The sequence below is a fragment of the Urocitellus parryii genome, chromosome 10 (genome assembly GCF_045843805.1).
Source record: "Urocitellus parryii isolate mUroPar1 chromosome 10, mUroPar1.hap1, whole genome shotgun sequence".
NCBI classification, from domain to species: domain Eukaryota; kingdom Metazoa; phylum Chordata; class Mammalia; order Rodentia; family Sciuridae; genus Urocitellus; species Urocitellus parryii.
The window spans coordinates 141,761,602-141,784,221 of record NC_135540.1 but is presented as its reverse complement, the minus strand read 5'-3'; the positions used below and the strand labels follow the sequence as shown (position 1 = coordinate 141,784,221).

The 22,620-nt window shown below is 52.9% G+C and overlaps 1 protein-coding gene across 1 annotated transcript in view; it reads left to right on the top strand.

Moving 5' to 3' along the window:
* Positions 1-22,620, top strand: part of Afap1 (actin filament associated protein 1) — a 127,188-nt gene that overhangs the window by 60,592 nt on the left and 43,976 nt on the right. Inside the window, exons 4-6 of the mRNA XM_026395342.2 lie at positions 8,523-8,631; positions 12,687-12,898; positions 16,127-16,306. Coding sequence (XP_026251127.2) covers positions 8,523-8,631; positions 12,687-12,898; positions 16,127-16,306 — 501 coding nt within the window. The remainder of the gene's footprint in view (positions 1-8,522; positions 8,632-12,686; positions 12,899-16,126; positions 16,307-22,620) is intronic.

Here is a 22,620-nt window from a genome sequence, read left to right as displayed (position 1 = left end):
GTCACCCAGTTCTCTCCCTGTCAGGGTATGAGCCAGGGAAAGGCAGGACCGGGTCCCACACATCTCTGTCTCTGCCTGGCCTGCAGTGGGCCAGGTCTGGGAGGCGCCCACCAGTCACCTTCGCAGCACTTGCTGGGTTCCGACGTGGCTCCCATGTCACCTGTGTCCCATTCTCATGTACAGAGTACCCCCATCTACAGGGTGCCTCCTAGGCCCATGGGGTGCCAAAGCCCCCCAGCAGCCACACCCCTCCCAGGCTGTGCTGTTTTCTGTGCACACATGCCCAGGTCATTTATAAGTTAGGCATAGTCAGTCAACACCAATAACACCAATGACTACGTGGAGTAGTCATGACACTGTGCTGTGACAAAAGTTAATTAAAAGTTATGACTTGTTTAATTCTGGAGCTTCTCACAATATTTTTGGACCAAGAATGACTGTAAGTAGCTGAAGCTGCAGTAAGTTAGACCACATATGAGGGCCACATTGCCTCCTTGGTCTTCATAGCCAGCCTTCACAGAGCCCTGAAGCACCCTTCGTTGGAGGATGTGTGCCATCTCCCAGGAGAGGAGGTGGAGGTGCAGTGATGATGGCCTACTGAAGGCCATATTCCCAGGAAAAGCAGAGTCACAGCCTCGTCTTGTGAGTCCAGACCCAGCCCTCTCAGCGGTGCTCTCACTGGGTCAGCTGTAGGCCTGGCAGCCACTCAGTCCTGGACAAGCCACTGCTGTTTAGGACAACACTTTTGAAGTCATAGCACCCCTGGGTATCTTGTAAAAGTGCAGATTCCTGCTGAGTGCAATGGTGCTTGAGAGACTGAGGCTGGAGGGTCATAAGTTGAAGGCCAACCTCAGCAACTTTAAGAAATTAAAGGGCCGGGGATGAGGCTCAGTGGTAGAGTGCTTACCTAGTATGCACGAGGCCCTGGATTTGATCCCAGCAGCACACAAAAAAAGAAGATGATGAAGTTACAAGTCACTTAACAGTAGGGCTACAATATGAGAAATGTGTCGTTAGGGGATTTTGTCATTGTGTCACCATGGTGGAGTGACACAAGCCTAGGCATTATAGCCCTGGGTGCACCGGACACACCCTGGCTTTGGCTGCCAGATGGCTGTGGCAGATTGGCCTGGCTGAAGGTAGAGAGAAGCCCTCCTTCTCACAGTTGTTTAGCAGTAGTTGGTTAACAAAATATGTTCTGATAAATTTTGAAGATACTAACATGCTTTCAATATTTTAATTTTAAATAAGTAACTTTTGAGTAACAATTTGAGCAACGGGCAGTTTTCCCTGGTGGCTCCTTGTACCTGGGAATCGAGAGTTTTTATGTGACACCCAGGAGAGGCTGTTGCTTGCTGTGAGGAGATTGTGTTTGGTGTAGGTCAAGAGCTGCGTTCTTCCAACGTGGGGCTACTCCCTGGGTTAGGCTGCTTTTCGGCACAGTTGGTGCATGTGTTCATGTCGTTAGTAACCCCCAGCTTTATAATGCTATCTGAGTCTAGAACATGTTGTAGTTCATGTGGTAAATGTCCCCCAAAGGCCCAAGCATTAAAAGCTTGGGCCCTGGAGTGTGCTTTGGTAAGTGCTGTGAACCTTTAGGACAAGGGCCTCATGGGAGGGCCTTAGGTCCTTGGAGTCATGCCCCCAGAGGGCATTGTGGGACCCCCCTCTCGCTCTCACTTTTGGCCTCCTGCCATGGGGTGAGCAGTGTGCTCCCCACTGCAGGTGTCTGGTGCCCCACCAAAGGCCTAAAGCAACCAGTCTGCCCATCACGCTCTGGAATTTCTAATGCTGTGCTTTAGTCAGCTTCTGAGTTGACAAAAGCAATGTAGAGGAGAAAAAGTGTAGTTGGGCTCATGGTTTCAGAGGTCTCAGTCCATAAATGGCTGGCTCTATTGCTCTGGTCCCAAGGCTGGGCAGCGTGTCCTGGGGGAAGGGCCAGCAGAGGAAAGCTGCTCAGCTCATGATGGAGCAGGAAGCAGAGAGGGGAAGGGCCACCCTTCCAGGACCAACCCCAGGGACCCACTCCCCCATCCATGCCCACCTACCACCGGTACCACCCAGCACTCATTCAGAGGAGCCTGGGCTAATGAGGCTGCAGCTGGCACGATCAGTGGCCTCACCGCTGAATACCCTGCATCACATCCAGACCACAAGAGACCTGGGCCTTTGCTCTGTGAGTTCGTTATGTGAACTGTGGTGTCACAGTGATAGAAAGCCGACTCGGAGGGCCCCTGGAATTCTGTGAGTGTGGTCTGCTCATTCACGGTGGACATGGGATAGTTTCTGTTTTCAGTTTGTCTTGACAGATCTTTTGAGAGCATCTCAGAGAATTGTCAGCCCTTCTGTGCTCATTTTTGTTTGTTTACATAATAATGAAATAAATAGTTACAGTGATACAATATTAAAGAGTCCACCTGGCTTGTTAGGTCCATTGCTGTCCTGAGGGGCTGTCCCATAGGCGCTTTAGGAGGGCCTGTTGGCTGTGAGTGTTGGCATTTTATGGACCCCAGCAGGGCGTGCTGCAGAGGGCCTGGAGGACATCGGGCAGGGGTTGGTTAGGGCAGCTCTGCTACATTTTTTGGAGGGTTTCCAGTGAGTGTGACATTGGGCAGGTAAGTCGCCATCTAGGAAGTGAAGTTTGCCTGGGGGACTGGCTTTTGGCCATGCTCCTTGCTTCTGGCAGACTGACTTTCAGGTGCCATGGTTGGGAGGAGGAGTGCTAGGCAGAGGAGTCCCGTCATGAAGCAGATGTCCTGGAGCACTGCAGATACCTGGGACTGCTGGGGAAGGGATGTGGCTGGGTGATGGCAGTCTAGGCAGGCGGGCTGCACAGAAAAGTGTGGAATCTGTCACAGAAGCCAAGCAAGCCGTTGGAGACTTCTTTTTGGTGTCTGGTTTTTCTGAGTATAAATTATCTCCTGGGCCTGGGAACACTGCTGTGTCTGGCACTCACCTCGGTGGTGTGTATTATATGGGCAGTGCCTTATCGGTGTCCTTGGGTACAAATGCATTGGGAGTTGTGATCATTGGTCACGTCTCTGTCCCCACGGGTGCTGGTGGTGTGCGTGCAGCTGGGCGCTGTCTTGACACTGCTGCGGTTCAGCTCAGCCTCCAGCTGCTGGGGATGGCACGCTCCTTGGGCTTCTGTTTCTCACATGGCATTGTACACAGGGCATGCTGCCTACAGCTCAAGAGCAGGGCGAGTGGGAGGCCGGTTTTGAGACGAGTGATGCTTTTAGAAACAAGGGAATGTCTGCGTGTGCCCAGGTGGCCTTTGGAGGAGACCTGCAGGCAGCCTGAGGTGTCCTCGGTGCACCGGAGGCTTCTGCACTGTAAGCATGTCTGTGGAGGGCTTCTGAGAGGGCAAGCGCATGTGTTGTGGGATTGTGGCTTCTCCTGAGGCCACGTCGTGTACCACTCCACTGTGGCCTCTTAGTCTTCACGTGGACTGCGATAGGCTAAATGTGTAAAGTGTGATAAAACCCTTTCTGGAAGAGCTGTGTTTGCCAAAAGATTTGTTTGACTGACTCTGAGAATTGTGTGGCTCAAACTGATGTCCCTCCTACACCCTCAGTGCTGAGAGCTCGTGGGGAAAGCGAGCGGTTCCCTGCAGACGGCTTGCTGTGCTGATGGCCGCACCACCAGAGCTCAGCAGCCCTTACACTAGGGCTCCTTTCTGCCTTGCTTCCTTGCCTTCCAACAGCACTAGTCTAAAAGCAGGGACACCTTCCACCCTCCTGATGGAGGAGGGGAGAGCGGGCAGGCTCCTCGGGGCTGTGTGGCCGCACACGTGCTACTGGACCAGGCTTCCTGAAACGCCCGCTTGATAACTTGGGCAGCGTGCAGAGCGGCAGGTTGCGGTGTGCAGAGCGGCTGGCACAGTCCGAATCTTCGATATAGATCAGAGCCAGGGCTCATGTACCATGGAAGCCTCACTCTGCCAGCAGATACCGTGGAGTTTGTTTTTATAGAGCGGACATAGCATGAATTTGACATCTTAACAAGTTTTTTTTCTTATAGTTTTAGTTGCTGATGGACCTTTATTTTGTTTATTTACGTGTGGTGCTGAGAATCGAACCCAGTGCTTCACACATGCCAGGCAAGTGCTTTATGCTTTACCACTGAGCCACCGCCCAGCCCTCATAACAAATTTTGAGTGCACAGCTCATGGCATTAAGCACACGCACACTGCTGTGCCACCGTCACCACTGTCCATCTCCAGAGCTCTGACTCCCCAAATGAAATCAGTCCCCATGAGGCACCAGCTCCATCCCCTACGCCATTCCACTTCCCATGAAACAACAGAGTCCGGTGCCTCCCCGTGGCTGCCCTTCACTCTTGCTGTACCCCATGCTTCACAGCACCTTCGCTATCTGTTGACAGATGAGGTGGAGTCCCTTTGAGATGATGTGACACAACCAGCACTGGGAGTTGCAGCACTGACTGATGCCTGGGACTTAAAGCAGGAGCAACCCTTGTTTGCCCTTGGAGCCAGATGTGGGCCTTTCAGGGATGGGAGCCATCTCATTCCCTTTCCGTCATCTTTTCAGAACCTCCAGGTCTCACCCCACCTGCAATCCTAGCAGCACTTTATCTCAGAGTCTCTCCGCTGGAGTCCCAAGCGCAGTCTGTTCCCGCTGGCCCTCTGCCTTTCCTCTGAGTGCCTACCTACTGGTGGAAGAGGAAGGGGAGAGAACATGCCACCTGGGCCCATCACTCCTTGTCATGCATAAACAGAACTAGAGTAAACATGGAGGAATGCCTTCCCAGCATGCACCCAAGTGCCGTGTGGAGTGCAGATCAGTGATCAGATTGGAATGGGCAGGATCTGCACGGAGACTGTAATTTTGCAAAGAAGAGTGTTTGCTCGCTCCTTGGTCTTAGGGCTGAAACCATTTTTGCCGTTTGTTGTCCACTGACAATCACTGTAGTCCAGTCCCATTTCCCTTGCAGCGTGGCGGACCCAAGGTGTGGGGAGCTGGGTTAGGCATGGCTGCCTTGGGGTGCTGCTGGTGTGTGATGGGTTTTATTTGAACCCTGGTTCTTTTTTATTTCAGATTATATAATTTTTGGCCATTACTTTTGGTAGATTTTATTTACTGTGACCAGAAAAACAATTTGATTACTGTCACTATAATATATAGAATTAAAGTCTTCTGATCCCTTTTGGAAACCTGCCTTCCCCCTTTGGGACCATTCAGAGTCACGTTGATCATGACTGCAGTGGACTCTACCTTACTGGAAGGTCTCTGAAGGAATCAGTTCCCCTGGACGCAGTGGCCTGCGCAGGTTGGCACCTCTTTGCAGCTCTCCCCATTTGACCTTGACAAGCTCAAGTGTCAGGACCCTGCAAGGGGTCCCAGGGGAAACGGCGTACAGCAGTGGAGGAGAGGGTGCTTCTGTGGGAGTCATTTGAAGGGTATTATTTCATAGTGAAAATAGTTTGATATTTTAAATGAATTTAAAGGTAACATGGTGTGTTGGAAACCAAGCTGTCCAGACACACATAGCGAAGAGCCACCGCTGGTTAACGTTTTGGTGAGTGGCCTTCTGTCTTTGTACTACATGAGCAGAAACACACAAGGGAAGGGCCGAGAAGAGTCGTGTTTTTGTTCTGCAGTGTCCGAGAAGTGTTCAGGTGAGCGCTGTGGGCTGCCTGGCCCCTGCACGCCTGCGGTGAGTGAGGCCACCCAGCTCGGTGCTCTCCTTTGGGTGCACGTTTAGATTGCTCTCGGATCTTGACAAAAAACTTTTATTGGACTTTCTTACAACTTTTTGCCTCACATGACCAATATGTTTTTAGAGGTGGAATTATTGGGTCTAGAGGATGGCACTATGTTAGCACAAAGGGCCGGGGCTGGACGCTGACTTCACTGTCAGCCCAGCTCTCTATTCAGGAATGGAGTTTCATTCAGGAACAGGGTGACACATCTCGGAGGGACCCACTTTTCCTGGAGGAAAGTGTGGACTTACGTACGTTATACTGAGAGGTGATTTAGTGAGTGGTCACTCAGGAATTTGGGTTTTTGGGGTTGGGGGTCTGTGGCCAGCATCTGGAGAGGATTTGTCTTGGAAGAGATGAGTGCCTCCCAGAGCCTGATACTCCAGGTCAGGTGGAACACCTTCTCCCCACCTGTGGGCAGCACCTGGGGAGGACTGGTCTTGGAAGGGATGAAAACGATCAATGTGGGGCTTTCTTTTTCACTCCGTTTCCCAGGCCACACTATTTTGGGGCTTTCCATTTTCCATATCTAACAGTATCTGTGTGGGAATCCCCTTCATTAAGAGAGTCTGGGCCTTCCTCACCTTGGCCTTGCAGCTCTGAGGAAGAGTCAGACCTTTGTAGGTAAGAAGCCTGTTTGTCTCAGCACCCATGATGCTGCCCCTGCCTGAGGGCTACTGAGGGACCTGAGGCTCTCACCATCCTCCAGGAAGTTGGAGCACCCTGCCTTCACAGACAAAAGACGCTCCCTGAGTGAAGTCCTGCAGCACGCCGGATCTCACTCTGGCCTGGCCTCCCACCCTGGCCTTAACCCTGGTGCCCAGTGGCCTGTGCAGGAGGATGTGAAGGCCCTGGGTTTGGGCAGGGTGGGAGGAGGAGGATGGCTGGGACACAGCTTCTGATAGAGCGCTCGGGGTCGGCGCTGTTCAATCTGGGAACAAGGACGGGTGAAAGGGAGCGGCTGTCTTCAAGGGCCTGAAGGAGCGGGGTCCATGGTCTGGTGTGGGCGCTCCTCCTTCAGCTGGCAATGGGGACATGCAGCAGCTGCTCAGTCATTCACAGAGGACTTCTGGACTCAAGTCCAGAGGAAAGTGATGGACTTGCGTTGTAGAGAGTTTACATAAGAATAAAAAACGGAAACCGTGTGTTTTCACTAGAACATGTGCTACTTGAAAATTCACTTGGTAGATCTTCAGTTTGGGGTGCTGTGCAGTTCCGTGCTCCATGACATGCTCCTTCCCCATTTATTTGGAGAATGCGGATAGTGTGGAATAGTGTTGCACCACTGAGGGTGGAGGTGTGTGGGGGGGTCTTGAGCGCACACAGTGGTGTCTGCAGACCCCGCTCGGTCAGTACTCGGGCAGCTCTGAGCAGGATGTGTTGGTTCTGAGCCTCCAAGTATGCATCTGTGCCGTGTCACGACACAGGGCCGGCAGGCTCCTGTCTGGATTGGCCAGTGTAGCCTGTGGGCAGAGCTCAGGGCTCCCATCTCGTGCCCTCCACCTCTTCTCTCGTCAGAAGGACCTTGGGGCTCCTGGCGATATCCAGAGGAGTAAGTGGTGCGTGGACTAGAGTCTTCGCAAAGTCCAGGAAGAGAAGGGGGACGTGAGACCTGGGTGGTGCTGAGGGTGAAACTCCCAACTCCTATATGTAAAAATGACAGCCTCCAGGCCAGAGGGGGCCTCAGCACCATGGTCAGGACCCTGTCGTGAAGGGGCGGGCTCAGGTCAGCACAGGCACTTTCCAGAACACAGTCTCCAGTTTCTCTGGGTGGCTCCAAGGTAGTTGGCGCCCTGGGTTTCAGGAGTGCCATGAGGTGTGGACAGCCCTTCCTGGTCCAGCTATGTGGTTCTGGCGCCTCTGCTCCAGGAGCTTGCCTAAGTGACCTGGCCATGAGGAGAGCTCAGCTCGAGGGGGGATGGTGGGAACCGCCAGGATAGAGGGGGTGCACACCCTGTCTCAGCTGGGGAGGTGCCAGAAGGGCAGGTGTGGGGCAGCCCTGCTGGATTGGGGGGAAGGGGCTTCAATGCCTGGGATGTGCAGATGACCCTCAGGCAGGATGGTGCTGTGCCTGTGTGGAACTCTGGCCTGTTGGGGCCTGAGTGGCACATGCAGGGTACGCCTGGAAGTTGGATGTGAACAGGAGCATGGTGGGAGTCTATCAGGAGCTGACCTTCTGGGCCTCTTTGTAGGATGACTCTTTTTTGGCATACACTGTGATAGTAGGAGCAAATGTGACTCCATTTTGTTTTATGACTTCATCCTGTAAAACAACCATGCCAAGTAGAAGAGTCATGACTGGAGCAAGATGTTCTTTTCCTTTTGCTATAGAAACCTTTAAGAACACAGAACTACCTAATGGGGTATTGTTTCTGTAACTAAGGTATCGGGGCTCTGTTTCTGTAACTGGGGTGACTGGGCTAACTGTGATTGGTTAGGCTTCCCTCCGCTTGACTGCACTATCCTGCTTCTGTAACCTGGCTTGCTTGCATTGGCTAGACCCCCGAACATCCCTTTTGCGGTTTTCAGGCTTATAAGGAGCGCCCTTGCAATTGCTAGGGGCTGATCAGGGGGACACCTTTATGTTCTGGTCAGCCACCACCGGTGTGCTTCAATAAAGGCTTGATTCGATTATACGTGAGTGGTCTGGAAGTCAGTTTATGAAACCCTCGGATGAAGCTTTAACTATAATAAAATTTGGTAAAGGAAAGCAGGAAATGCTAGCCCACACCTGCTAATGTGCCATTTCCTTCCAGTGGTCATGCTAATGTGAGCACGGTGTTCCTTTTCCCCTCAGCCTCCTGACAGCGGGCCTCCACCTTTGCCGACATCCTCTCTCCCGGAAGGTTACTATGAGGAGGCCGTGCCGTTGAGTCCTGGGAAAGCTCCGGAATACATCACATCAAGTGAGTGGGCCAGTGGTTTGCAGGATTGTTGCAGAGCCCAGGGGCCTTGCTGGGCATGCAGGGGGACTGGGGACTATAACACGGTAAGTGTTGGCCAAGGGAATCTGGAACCTAAGGACAGAGGGCTTTGGAAAGGCCAAGGTGCCTGCCAGCGCCTTCATCTGACCACCACCTTCCTGGTGACTCAGAGTCAGCGGAGCCTCTGGCCGGGAGATAGGCAGCGATAAAGTGCGTCCCTCTGTGGGAAGGGAAGCGGCCCCTTGTGGGGTACTTCCACGCTGTGACCCGCCCTGTTCCTAGGTGGGGCATGGTGTCCCTCCCACGCTGAGCATTGGCTTGAGTCAGGGGCATAGAACGAAGACCCCCGGGTGGCAGACTTCTCTTTACTGTTTGTTCCTTCTGGGGGCATGCAGGTTTTACTGGGGATTTTTTGACCAAGTCATAGTTCTCCTGGCCCAGTAGGGGCCTGCTGAGGACCCACGGGAGCACACCTTTGTCAGCACCCAGCTTTCCAATACAGACAGTAACATGCTACTGCTGAAAACCCTTCTCTCACTATTCTGGAACTTCTTTTTGTATTATTGATGTGATTTCTCCTCTTAGTCTGTCAGGCAGAGTGCTGTTGTCTCAAGAAGTCGAATGTGTGATCGTATGTCCTTGGGGAAGGCCCTTGCTTCTTTATGAAAGACGGGTCTGTGAGGAGTGAGTGTGCTCACTGACTTCACACACAGCTCTCCAGTGCACGGTCCTCCCTGCAGCCGTCTCCCCGTGGCTGTGCTCCTCAGGAGACGAGCCCTCAGCCAGAGTGGACGTGGCATTACCTGAAGTCTCTGCTCCACAGAGACATTGCGTTTGGAGTCTTTCCCTTCCTTGGCAGCATGTGGCTACCTCAGCAAAGCAGAACCCAACCTGATGTTGGAAGGTGACACCAAATTCCCTGGGGTCCTGCCTCTGAACCCCTGCTGCTGTCTAGCCCCACTCGAACACATGCTCTAATTGGGAAATGTAAGTTGGCTACGAGGCCCAGTGAAGTTGAAATTCTGAAGATTGAGAAATCTAATATGTTGAAAGGTCCCCCTTTTCCTCTTCAGCCTGTGCACCTCCTCCCCCTGAAAATGTAGACTGACGGTTGGTTCCTCCTGAGGTCACTGGAGACCAAGGCCACAGTGGCCGTGAGGGCAAGGGCTGCCTACAAGAGCAAGTGCCTCCGGGCCAGGCCTCCCCGGGATTGGGTAGCTGGTGCCTGTCTCCCAGGGTTCCTTCCCTTCTGCCAGAACCCTTGCAGGTTTCTCTCCTGGCCAGAGCTAGCCTGGACCGTCAGGGCAGTCAAGAAGAGACATGACCCCTGTACTCAGTACAGCCCTGCTATGCTCTTATGTTTGGCTGCAGATTCAGATTTCATTTTCATTTTTAGTTTTCTATTTCCCCTCTCCTCTTGCCCTCGTCCCTCTCTCTTGTCAAGGAGCACAGTTTAGAATGTCATTCCTGATTTCAGGGGGTACGGGCACATGTGCACCCAGTTCATTGATACAGCTCGTGTTTGGGGATCATCTTGGCCTTATAGGCCTGCCGTGAGCCATAGTGTGACAGGTGCAGTACACCTATCCTTGGGTGTTCAGGGTCACGTGGGGCTTTCCTGTGTCCTTCATCTGATCCTCAGAGTAGCTGCGAGAACGACAAGATGATCTCAAATACATTGAGTCTCCAGGAAGCTGAGCGAGTTAGAGTATTCCTAACTATAGCCCATATGCCACGTATCCCTGACTGTGGGCCACATGCCACGTATCCCTGACTGTGGGCCATACATATACCATATTATATAGACCAACTATATGCCATACATTTCTAACTATAGCCAGGCTGGCTTTGCCGGACTGGGCATCTCAGAGCCTGAGCAGGTCACCTCTTCATTCAGAGCCTCCAAGCCCACCCAGGGGTGAAAGCCACAGTCTTCATGTGGCTCCCGTGGTCTGCAGCTGCCACCCACCCTGTTGCCAGGGTTACGCTGTCGGTCTGGTTCTTGCCTCAAATCCTCCTTGGCTTCTTTTCACCACTGAAAGTTCACCTTCGACCATTCATCTGTTTGTCCCAAGTATTGATTCTTTGCCAGAACACTGAAATGTGAACGTCACCACTGGGTGCATTTCCCTGTTGTAGTGACAGGCGTGCATGTGGAGGGTCTGTGGTCGGGAGCTGCCACATAGGAGCTGAGCGCCCCCTAGCTTTGAGCACAGGAATGTGGAGACGTGGCGGGCCAGCCTTGGGCCATCTGAGCTGTGAGCACCTTGAGCGCAGAGCAGACTGGACTGATGATGCCCCTGTCTGGGCTGTGCACATTGTGTCCCTTTCGTGGCTCTGCCTTTGATCATCACATAGCGCATGAGAGAGGTGTGGCCTTCCTAGATGTCAATCAACCTGCTGACAGCAGACATCAGGAAGCTAGAGTCACCCCCGAAACCTGACCCCTTGCCTCCTTTGGATTGCTTCTCCCCAGTAAAACCTGGTTCGAGGCTGCTCTTCTTCTTTCCTGCCTGCCTTGCCTCCTTGGGGGAGCTGGGTCAGAGGAGCCATCACAGGACCCAAAGAAAAAGGCATTTCTCTGTCAGTGTCACTATTTCATGCAGCCCAGTTCTCCTGGAGTGGCCCTGACTGGCTTCGTCATGGGCGTGACAGCCTGTGTTAGGTCGTATGGCCCACGGCACTGCCACTGCTCCTCATCTATCAGTCCTGCTGCGTCAGGCATCCTTCTTCAACTATGTTGGAACAGTGAATGTGTCCCTGGTGATCCCAGGGTCAGGGTTCATCAGAAGTGAATCGGCATTGCCTCGAGCCGCTGACCACCCAGCATGGCTGCGTGAGGATGCATGGAACTGGGAGCGTTTGGCCCAGTGTGCGTGGAACAAAATGCCGTCTACTGGGCTGCAGGGCCTCTTAGACCACAGACTTTACTTCCCCAGCTCTGGAGGCTGGAATTGCTAAGATTGGGGTGCTAGCCTGGTGGGTTTTTGCGAGGGACTCTGCCTGGCTTGTGGGTGCTGCCTTTTTTTTAATTTATTTTTTAGTTTTAGGTGGACACAATATCTTTATTTTACATTTATGTGGTGCTGAGGATCAAACCCAGTACCTCCTGCATGCTAGGCGAAGGTTCTACCACTGAGCCACAACCCCATCCTGGGTGCTGCCTTCTTACTCCTTTACACGAGGGCGTGGTGCGGAGGCACTGGGATCTCTCTCCTCCTCCTCTTGTGAGGCCAGTGCTGTTGGAGTAGGATCCTGCCCTATGACCTCATTTAACATTAATTGTACCTAAAAGTTCTCTCTCTAAATTCAGTGACGTGGGAATTAAAACTTCAGCACCTGGATGCTGGGGGTTACAGGCTGGTGCCTGGCTCTCAGCTTTGGTACTTGGGGAGGGCCTGCAGGAGGAGGTGTCTGTAAGTCAAGTGCTGAAGGTGCACACCCTCACCCAGGTCAAGGCCCGGGGGTGCGTGGAAGCACAGCAGGCTGCGCCTGTGCAGAGGTCTCGGGTAAGGGACAGCATGATGTCTTTGGGAAACTCAAAACAACCTGGTCTGTGTTAGTGTGTTTCAGAATGAGGGGACTCCATTGGAAGGGTGGGGGAAATTCCTGTGCAGTTCCAAGGGTGACTCCGGGGAGAGGAGGCCTTTAGTTGGTCCCTGAAGTCCAGAAGGGTCGGTGCATGAGAGGAGGCCAGTGGCAAGAAGGTGGTGTAGACTGAGGCTTTACCAACTAGGAGTGGGCTCGGGAGCCAAGGCCCTGTGAGCCAGAGTGCAGGGGAGGCTGATCTTGCCAGGCAGCTCCGGGCCCCGGGAACGGTGGACAGGTGGTTTGAGAGAGAGAAGTTGGAACACTTCAGTTTGAAACCTTGGGTTGAGCGTCTCTCCTGGACTCTGGAGAGTTATCTTTTTTCTTCAGAGGCAAAAGCTCTTTTCTCATGAATTCCTTGGCTGTTAGAAGTAACAGGATGTGCTCTGAGCCCGAGGAGAGAGCACTCCAGGGTTGGGTTCCCTCACTGTGCTCCTCGATCTCTGCAGATTATGACTCGGATGCGATGAGCAGCTCCTACGAGTCCTATGATGAAGAGGAGGAGGAGGGGAAGGGGAAGAAGACCCGGCACCAGTGGCCCTCAGAGGAGGCGTCCATGGACCTGGTGAAGGATGCCAAGATCTGTGCCTTCCTGCTGCGCAAGAAGCGCTTTGGCCAGTGGACCAAGTTGCTCTGTGTCATCAAGGACGCCAAGCTGCTGGTGAGGTGCTCCAGTCAGCCGCCCTTCGAGCCAGAGGGCACAGAGGCCCAGGGCACTGTGATACCAGCTGTGGGAGGGAGGCGCTCCCCGGGAGCCCTGGGCCAGCACCCACCAGGAGGAGCCGGGGAGCTAGCCCCAGTTACCGTCCCCAGGGCTGCCCCGCCTGTCACTGGGCTGTGCCTGCGGTTTGTGTCAGTGGAAAGGCACAGTTACAAACTTGCCAGGGGTTCAAGATGGATTTTCTCATTTGTAGTGAGTCAGTGGATTCCTCAAAGCCAGGTCATGGCAGTGGGGTGGGGAGGCCATTCAAGGCTTGGGGGGGTGTGCAGAAAAGGAAATTCTTCTGGAAAGCTTAGGGCCAAGTTTTTTTTTTTTTGTTTTTTTGTTTTTGTTTTTTTTTTAAACCGGAGCAGCAGACGCAGGGTGGGAAGCACAGCCCCCAGGCCTGGGTGTTCTCCCTGGGGGCTCTGTGAGGAAGTGGGGCCCCCAGCCTGCCTGGGGTGTTTCCTCCACCCCTCCCTGCTCCTGGCTCCTCCCTCTCTCCCTCCCTCCCCTCTCCTTCCCTGTAGAACCCAAGGTTGCTTATCAGAGTTATGAACTATAGGGTATGTTTTTACCTTTGGTTTTTCTTTAAAATTAAACTTGGGGAAAATTACCACTCAGAGGTGTGTCATTAAAACAGAAAACCTGGAAATTTTTGTTTCATGTTAATGGAACAGATGATCCTTTTTTTTTAAACCCAATTTTATCTGTGACTTGTGAGAGTCTTAGATTCCTAGGACTATGTTTATTTTTGTTTATTTTTTAAACACTGAGAGTACATATTTTTCCACATGTGTGGCCTGAATTTCTCCCAAATTTAGACGTGCCAAAAATGCCGCCCTTGGGAATTCCAGAGCACGGAAGAAGCAGGAATAGCACAGCCCTGCTTATGCCTGGGCCAGAGGCTGCAGGCTGTGAGTGTCACACGGACACAGTCAGCGCTCACCCCACAGGGGAGTGTGGGCACGGTGCAGAGCCTCGTGGCCACCTGTGGGTTAGCAGTTTAGGGCCCTGGTCCCCTCCGTCACCTCTCCACCGTCCTCCTCCTCTCCTCTCTCTGCCGTTTGGTCTCCTGCAAGTTTCCCTCTCCATGCCAGGATGATACTTGCAGTACTAGAGCTTAGTTATAAATGTTAAAGAAGAAATTAATGGAGAACCAGCATGGTCTTTGATAAAATGCAAGATCAGAATTAGTTATTTTTATTAGGAAACTTTTTCCATTCGGAAATAACCTATGATCCAGCTACTTGGATGACCTAATTGACATTAAAAAGCTACAAGGATAGAAGCAAGTGACTTCCAAACTTGGCCCGTGCTGAAGGCTGTGAACAGAAATGAGCGCCTCCCTGCACCCTCGCCGTCCTCCCACACACATACCATTAACACTCTGTTGAATCTTCCTCTGGAACAGTTAGGTCTTCCGCCCAGGTGGCTCTGGGGTAGCACTGTGGTGCGCCCAGTCCCCCTTCAGAACTGAACACTTGTTTCCTGGCCTGCTGGGAGGGTCACTGAGCCCTCTTAGAAGGGGTCCTCTAGCCCGAGGTCAAGCTTCCTCCCTGGGATCTGTGCGCAGGGCCCTGTGCAGACTAGCCCTGGGGCAGCTGCAGAAGGGCCTTGTAGTTCCCGCCTCCTTCGGGTCCCTGAGGCCTCGTATTTGAACTGCATGGCCTCCCTGCCAGGTCCTGCTCCACCCTGGGCCCCAGCCAAGTTGCTCTTAGGGGCCACCTTGGTAGTGTCCTGTTCCAGAGGCAGTCTCCCTGGGCCACTCTGCCAGTCACTAGGCTGCCTTTGTCATGTTGCTGATGACTTACTCACTGCGAGGCATTAGCTTACAGAAAAATGCAAACTGTAAACCCCTCATTCCTCCACGGGCTGTTACTTTCCTTTCCCATCTTTTTTTTTTACATTTATTCAAGTGCAAAATTCTGCTGAATGGCACTCACAGCAGCCTGAGGTGGGCCGTTCTGGAGAGTTTCCTTTTCCCATCTTAGGCAGGCAGCCATCAGTTGGAAGTTTTTAAAGTGGATCTCTCCTTACCCCAGAGTTGTGGGTTTAAGACTGTGAACCCGGGAAGGACTCTAGAAACTGCTCTGAAAGTTGGTGCCTGTTCCTTGATTCCTCACCAACAATGCTGTGTCCCCATTAAGAGTGCAGGCCCTGCCCTTCTCCCTGTGGGCTGGAGTCCTGTCTGCACTCTTCAGTTGTCCTGTTTGGGCAAGTCACTTACCCAGTGGAGCCTCAGTTTCCTAATCTGCAGCACAGACAGCTGTGAGACATGTATAAAGTGGCTCTTGTAATGTGAGCACCCAGTGCCTGGTAGCAGGCGGAGTGCTGCTGATAGTGGGCTTTAACAATTACGCCAACAGTGAACATGCCTTACCACAGGGACATGGGGCCAGATTACATATTAACAGAGCTAGGACCCAGATATCTGGCCTCTGGGGCTGTGTATCCCCATTAAGAGTAATGCTTGGGCTCTAAGTGCTACAGTTAAACAGAGAGGGCAGGCAGGGGCTGCGGCAGGATTGGTTCTGTTACAGATGGAGAGTAAGCAAGAGCGACGGGAACCTGTCTCGGTTGTGAGGGACTCAGTGGACCTCGTGAACTTTGTGATGTAGGTGGAGCAGCCTGCATTTTGGCTGCTCTCACACACTAGAGGGGCGAACTCAAGGCATAGCTGTCCACTGGGCACCCATGTTGATACCTTTACTAAAGTGACTCGCCTGCCTTTCAGAAAGGGAGGGCCATGGCCAAGAAGCACAGGCCACAGGTGTCACGTTATTAGACTGTGGCTCTATGCTAGGGCTTTGCTGTTGCACCAAATCTGGTAGTGCACTTTCCACTTTATTCTTCATGTAAATGTAAGTGTTTTTATATAAGTATATCCACTTAGTGAAGAAAGTCCACTAGAACATAGGCTCCATCCCGCTAGGAACATTTTATTTCCTGCTGAAGCGTGTTCTGGATGCTTAGTAAACCTTTGCTGAATTAACAGGCACATGCGCCAGCTGGTGTGAAGTGGTGCATGGGTTTGACACCTGCTGGTCTGCAGCTGCTGAGCATCTCCACTTTGGGATCAGACCCCCTGAAGCTTGCCTGTGCTTGAGGTTTTATTATGCTGGGTTTTATCAGTGTTTCTCTTCAAGCCTCCGTACCATATACATTGGTTTGTTGTGTTGAATGCAGTGCTATAAGAGTTCCAAGGACCAGCAGCCTCAGATGGAACTGCCTCTCCAAGGCTGCAACATCACCTACATCCCGAAAGACAGCAAGAAGAAGAAGCATGAGCTGAAAATCACCCAGCAAGGCACCGACCCCCTTGTCCTCGCAGTCCAGAGCAAGGAGCAAGCTGAGCAGTGGCTGAAGGTGGGTCGCCTGGTGACTCTGAGCCATTCCACTTCCCATCCTCTTCCTAGATCCTCTTTTATTTTGATTAGTTTTTTTTTTCAAGCTAAAAATAGATGAAGCTGAATAGTTGTGTCCTTGACAGCTGGGTATGCTATACGATCAGAGTCCCTCTTCATGTGGCTCCCATCTCAAGGAGGCCATCTGTCCCCATTTGCAGATTGCCCTGGGGAGTTCTCTTTTATTTTTATTTTCTATAGTTTCACTTCATTGTGTCTGGATATGGGTCCCTTTTTGTTTATTCTGCTTGATACATGCTGGGCTTCTTAAATTGGTAGATTGTTTGTCATCTTTTGGGAAAAATTGTTCAGACCTTTTCCTAAAAGTCAGCTTTACCCCATCCCCACTTCCTTGAGACTGTGTTTGATTTTGTCCCACCATCTCAAATTTACTTCTTATCCCTTCTTTGTATTCACTGTCCTGTTTTCTTCTTCTTCAGTCTGGCTTGTTTTCCTTGCTACCTTCCAGTTCACTGTTTCTCTCTGACAGTTTCTAATCTGCTGTTAAATTTGTTTTGTTCACTGTGTTTCTAATTTTGAATATGGCAGGCCACTTTAATGAAGTAACGTAGGCTGGGTGGGTTATAAACAACAGAAACAAGCAAGCCAGCGGACAGTGTGTGGTATCTTCTTTCCCTCAGGGTTCCCTCAGCTGCTGGAGCTGGGAGTCCAAGACCAAGGTGCCACAGATTTGGCGTCTGGAGATGGCTGCTCTGCAGTGGAGAGCTGTCTTCTCACTGTGCCTTCATATGGTAGCAAGGGCAAAGGCCGCTCTTGGAGCCTCTTTTATCCGGGCACTGAGGCTATCTATGAGGCACCACCTCCCAGAAGTCCTGTCCCCTATCATTTATATTGTTTGCGGGTCAAGAACGCTACAGGTAGAATTGATCTCTCTCTCCCTCCCTCCCTCCTCCGAGGGAACTTGTGTCCTGAGTCTGGTGATATCTGCCTATGCTTCCAAACTATGCTGTCCCTTGGCATGCCTGAACCATGACCATAGATGACATGGTTGCTCATGTTTCAGACTTTCACATAAGTGGCTTCACACCCCACTGTCCTCCAGGGCTCTTGCCACTCAGAATTTTCTCAGCCATCCTCGTGAGTGGGACCTCTTTGGGCATCTACGTGCCACGAGCTCTGTAGAGCGTGTCCTCTGGCTTTATGCCTCAGTTTCCTTAGGATGGGACCCTCATGGGGCATCTCTGGGCATAGGACGTGCCCACCTCTGACATCATGGATTCTGCCAGGTTGCTGTGTCGTTTGTGCAGTTATGCTTCTGCCAGCCACAGAGAGTCTCCTTGGTTTTTTCTGGGTCCCTGCAGGGTTTCTTGGTGCATGTGCAGGAGACGGAAATGCCCCTCCTGGTTCAGGCAGCAGTAGACAAACATGATCCAGATGAGTTTTCCACGTGGCTTTGCGGAATCCTCAAGGATCACACAGGTTCCCGCGGGCATCGCTGTGTGGGTCCCAGGTCCTGTGCTCTTCACAGAGAGGCCTCCACACTGGCCCAGCACACACCTCTCTGGCCCAGACTTGCCCACTGTGCTACAAGTGGAAGTGATGTCACAGGAATTGTTAAGGAGGAAGAGGGAGAAAATGACTTAAATTCACTCTCGAAGTGTAATAGACAGCTAGAGCATGAAAACATGATATTGTTCCTTGCACCCTGCCAGGTCTCCATGGGACTCTACCCGGCTAACAGGAGGCCCCATGCCATGGGGGCCGTGGGTCAGCCTCTGCTGCTGCTGCCTGCATCATTCTAGCTCGTGGCCCAGGCTGTAGATGTTTTGAAACAGCTTTAATATAACATTAAAAACCCTTTAACAAAGACACACATGCTTCTGTCAAGCACACGAGCTGGAGGCGGGTGGCCTTGGAGGCCTGGCCTTGCGCTCTTGAGGGATTCCTGCCAGAGTGGTTCTTCCTGTGTCTGCACCGTCCAGCGGCAACAGCTCCTGCCAGACTCAACTGGTGTGCGTGTGTGTGTGAGAGAGAGAGAGTGTGTGCGTGTGGCGACTGTGTGCATGTGTGTATGTATATGAGTGTGTGCATGACGGTGTGTATGCATGTGTGAATGTGTGTGTGCATATGTGTGTGACTGCGAGTGTGAGTGCGAGTGTGTGTGCATGAAAGTGAGTATGTATATGCGTGTGTGAATGTGTGCGTGTGTGTCCATGTGAATGTGTGTGAGTGCAAGTGTGGGTGTGCATGAGAGTATGTGAGTATATGTGTGAGTGTGTATGAGAGTGCATGTGTGCGTGTGTGAGTGCAAGTGTGTGCGTGCATGAATGTGTGTGAGTATGCTGTGAGGGTGTGTGAGAGTGTGTGCGTGTGTGTGTGTATGTGTGTGTGAGCGTGTGTGCAGATGCTGCAAGCAGGAACCGTTGTGCAGAGGTCAAGCAGAAGACAAGAGCCAATCTTCCCAGAAGCAGAGTGGTCAGGTTTCCTTAAAAAATGTGCAGAGATTGTGTTTCTGGAGAAGAGAGTTCAAGTTAAAAGCAAACAAAAATACCGCAAAACATATAACAGTTAGTTTTTGGAGCGTTGTGACTTTGCATTCAGATGCAGTTCTCTCCAGTACGTGTTGAAGTCCTCACAGAATGTGGCTCTCTAAATAGAGCTACGTTGGTGCAGCACACTCGTGTGTAGTCCTCCTGAGGCCCAGGGGGACAGAGCCTCTGTTTGTTCTTCTGAACTAACCCTGAAGGTGCCTTTGGCCTTCGATGGAGAGCCAGGGGGCAGGACACTGACACGAGGTGACCTGACTTCTTCCCCTGAAGTGACTCTCTGGCCTTCCCACATACCTCCTCTGAGTCCTGGGCAGGATCCTTGTTGATTCTGGGGAAGACGGTCTTGTGATGGCAGGAATGTCCCCAGTTGCTGTCTGGGTCTCTGTCCTGCCGTGTGCCTCCCCCTTCCCAAGCACTGTGGGGGACATGGCTCCCCTCTGCCAGGAATTTCAGTTCTGGCTGGGAGAGGGATCAGTGGCTGGACAACAAGGCAGTGCGGTGGCCAGTGTGCGCTGTGTTGGCTCCTCTGTGTGGCTCCTTGAAGGCTGTCGCCAGGCACTGGCTCTGTGGCCGGGCCACTTCTGCCGCCAGCAGCCTGGTGTGGGAGAGCTGGCTGTGCCAGGGAGCAGCTCCCTGGGAGGCAGCCTGGCAGGGCGCGTATACAGGTGGCTTTTTTTGTGCCCAAAACAGCAGTGTTTTCTCCTGTGAAGCTTTCAGAACTCAGTGCAGAAGACAGGGGCCGTGTCCCAGGCTCGACCTGCCTGGTGGCAGCCTTGTTTCTTTGGCTTTTTCTTCCTTCCTTCCTTTCCCCATAGAGATTCTCAACCCAGTTTTTCATTCCCTCATTTTTCCCCTTGTCCAGACTTTCAGCTGCTGTCACATGCTGGCCCTGGAGCCCAGCTGAGAGGACCCAGCCTCTGTCAGGGAGCGCCGTGTGGAGGACACTCAGGCCCAGGAGCATGTCTGGGAAGAGCAGTCCTGGCCCTCTGGGGGTGTGCGAGGGTGGCCACGCCACGTGGACCACAGGGAGACATGGTAGTGGGCTTTCCATCCCTGCGCAGACAGCTTAGGGGAGGAAAAGTGCTAGGCTCGGGTTGCAGAGGCTCCAGCCCGTGCTTGTGGCTGGTGGTCTGCCTTTGCCTCTGGGCCTGGTGAGGCGGAACGGCATGGCAAGGGCGCACAGTGAGGCAGCTGGGAAGCAACTAGGGTCCCAACATCCTCTTCAAGGGCACACCCCAGTGACCTGACTTCCACAGGACCCGCCTCCCAAAGGTCTACCCCCTCCCAGGAGCACCGGAGCCTGGCGAAAAGCCTGTAGCATGTGGCCTTGAGGGACACTAGTGCAGACCATGGCAGGAGGCCAGGCAGGCTCCCTGGAGTTGTGGGAGCCTGAGGCTGAATCATAAGAGATGGGTTCTGTTTGGCTGGGAGGAAGTGCGTGCTCCCCCCAGGAGACCCTGGCCCTGGAGAGGTGGCGGAGGGGATAGTGGAGCAACTCGGCTGAAGATGCTCTATGTTCTTCCCCATGGGAAAACCAGGAGGAGACAGAATACAGACCTTGGTATAAAAGCTTTTGCAGAGATTGTAGGATTTTGCAGGTTCTGGTTTGGCGGCACCGCTTTTTAGTGCAAAAGGAGAATTTGTTGGGTTCAGGTTTATGTGCATAGTTAAAACCTGGTTCCTTTATTTGGATCTGTGACTGGGAAAGCGCAGAAGTCACTTTGCACCTGTGAGGGAGAGGTACTGGGCAGGGCGCTTCACATCCTTGTAACCACTCTGTTTTCTCTGTCACTGCCTGGGTGTCATCTTGTGCATGTTCCAAGTTAGGAGAGAGGGGCTCAGATTGAGTGGCCCAGCCTTGCATGCACAGCAGGTGGAAGAACTAGGAGTAAACCAGCTCTTGTTTGGCGGAAAAGCTCAGGAGCTGCTTCCCTAGAAAAAAGAGTCTTGTCTTTAAATCAAGTAAAAATGTATCTTGTCAGTTGAGGATTTGGTCATCATGTGGGCAGGAGGGCACGAAGACCCGCCGTGGAGTGGTCAGCGTGGAAGAGGGAGGAGCAGGGAGAAGCTCTGGGCGGAGCGCTGCCGGGTCCTGCTCGCATCTCAGAAATCACCCCGGGAGGAGCGATGCCGCGAGCCCTCTGGCCACCTCCTCACTTTCTTCTTCCCTGTGCCGTCCACTCCTGAGACAGCTCGGGTGTGGACGCAAGTCACCCTGTGCTCTGCACATGAGGCATCCGAGGAGCAGAGTGCCTGGGGACACATCCTGCTTGTCAGCTCCGGGCTGAGTCCAGCCCAGTGCGACTGCAGGGCATCTGCGGAGGCTGGTGCCCGGCCACTGCCCAGCTCTCTGGGGCTGGCGTTCCTTTCTGCCCAGAAGCAGCTTGGCTTGGCTCCCGCCGCAGTGTAGATCCAGGAGGAACAGGCGGCTTCTGTAAGACTTGCCTGCTGACTTGTGGGGACGAGAGCGCGTGAGTTACACAGGCACGTGGTTCTTGTTTCCTTATTCACCTCATGTCCCGTGACGGGCCACACCTGGACGTGGCATGAGCTTAGTCGTGATGGAGAAGCCAGCAGGTGGCCATGAGGGCCCCTTGTGCCAGCATGGGACCATGGGCTGGTCATTCCTACTCTCCACCTAAGTTGCAGAGAGGCTCACCGCAGCGAGTGCCGTGGTCACAGCGCCTCTGTGTGGTGAAGGAGTTGGGGTCAGGTGCTGGCTTGGGCATCTAACGTGCCAGGTCTCGTTTCCTCTTAATTTAGCCGTAGTCCTGCAAGACGGGTCACCTTGACGCCTTCCTTTGTGTTAGTCAGCTTTTCATCACTGTGACCAAAACTCCTGACAAGAGCGACTTAAAAAGGAAGAGTTTCTCTGGGCTCACAGTTGCACAAGTTCAGTCCCAGGTCCGCGGACTCCATTTCCCAAGCTGGAGGTGACAGACCATCCTGGTGGAAGGGCATAGAGGAGGAAAGTGGCTCAGCTCCTGGGACCCAGGAAGAAGGGAGGGAGGGAGAAAGGGCGGGGGAGAGAGAGGAAGGACATGATGTAGTCCCCATGGGCCCACACCCATTGACCTGCCTCCTCCAGCCATGCCCCTCCTGCCTCCAGTTACCACCAGTAATGCATTCAAGTTATCAATCCATCACATGAATTAATTCACTGATGAGGTCACGGTGCTCATAATCAGCTCACTTCTGAACATTCCTACTTTCACACCTGAGCTTTTGGGGGACACCTCATATCCACACCATAATGATGAAACTGAGGCTCAGAGAAGTTAACTGTCTCCTCCATAGCTGCACAGCTCGTTCCTGAGGGTCTGTCCTCATGTGTCTCTGAGGAGGTAGGCCTGGCCAGGCAGCAGTGTTCTCAGACCCTCCCCGTGAAGAGCCTCTCTGCATTTTACTCTGTCCTCTGTTCAGAGGGCTGAAGCCTTTAGTAGGAAAAGGAGCACTTTGAGAAACCTTCCTTTGTGCATCGGCTTCCTCCAGCCTTGCCCCTCCCAGCTTGACCGCAGCCACCTGAGCTGAGGTCGCTGCCCACCTGCCCGTGGAAGCTCCATGCTTCATTCCCTGTGGCTCTCGAAGCTGCTCACTCCACCTCATCTGCGCACCCGGGACAGTCCCACCGGGTGAGCCAAAGCGTGAACTTGTGCGGACCTGCGTCTGTTCAATGCCAGGTGCTCCTGGCCCTCCAGCTTCCCTGCACGCCGTCGGCCTTGGTCTGTTCACCCTGGTCTGGCCTCCGTCCTGAACCTCTGCTTTC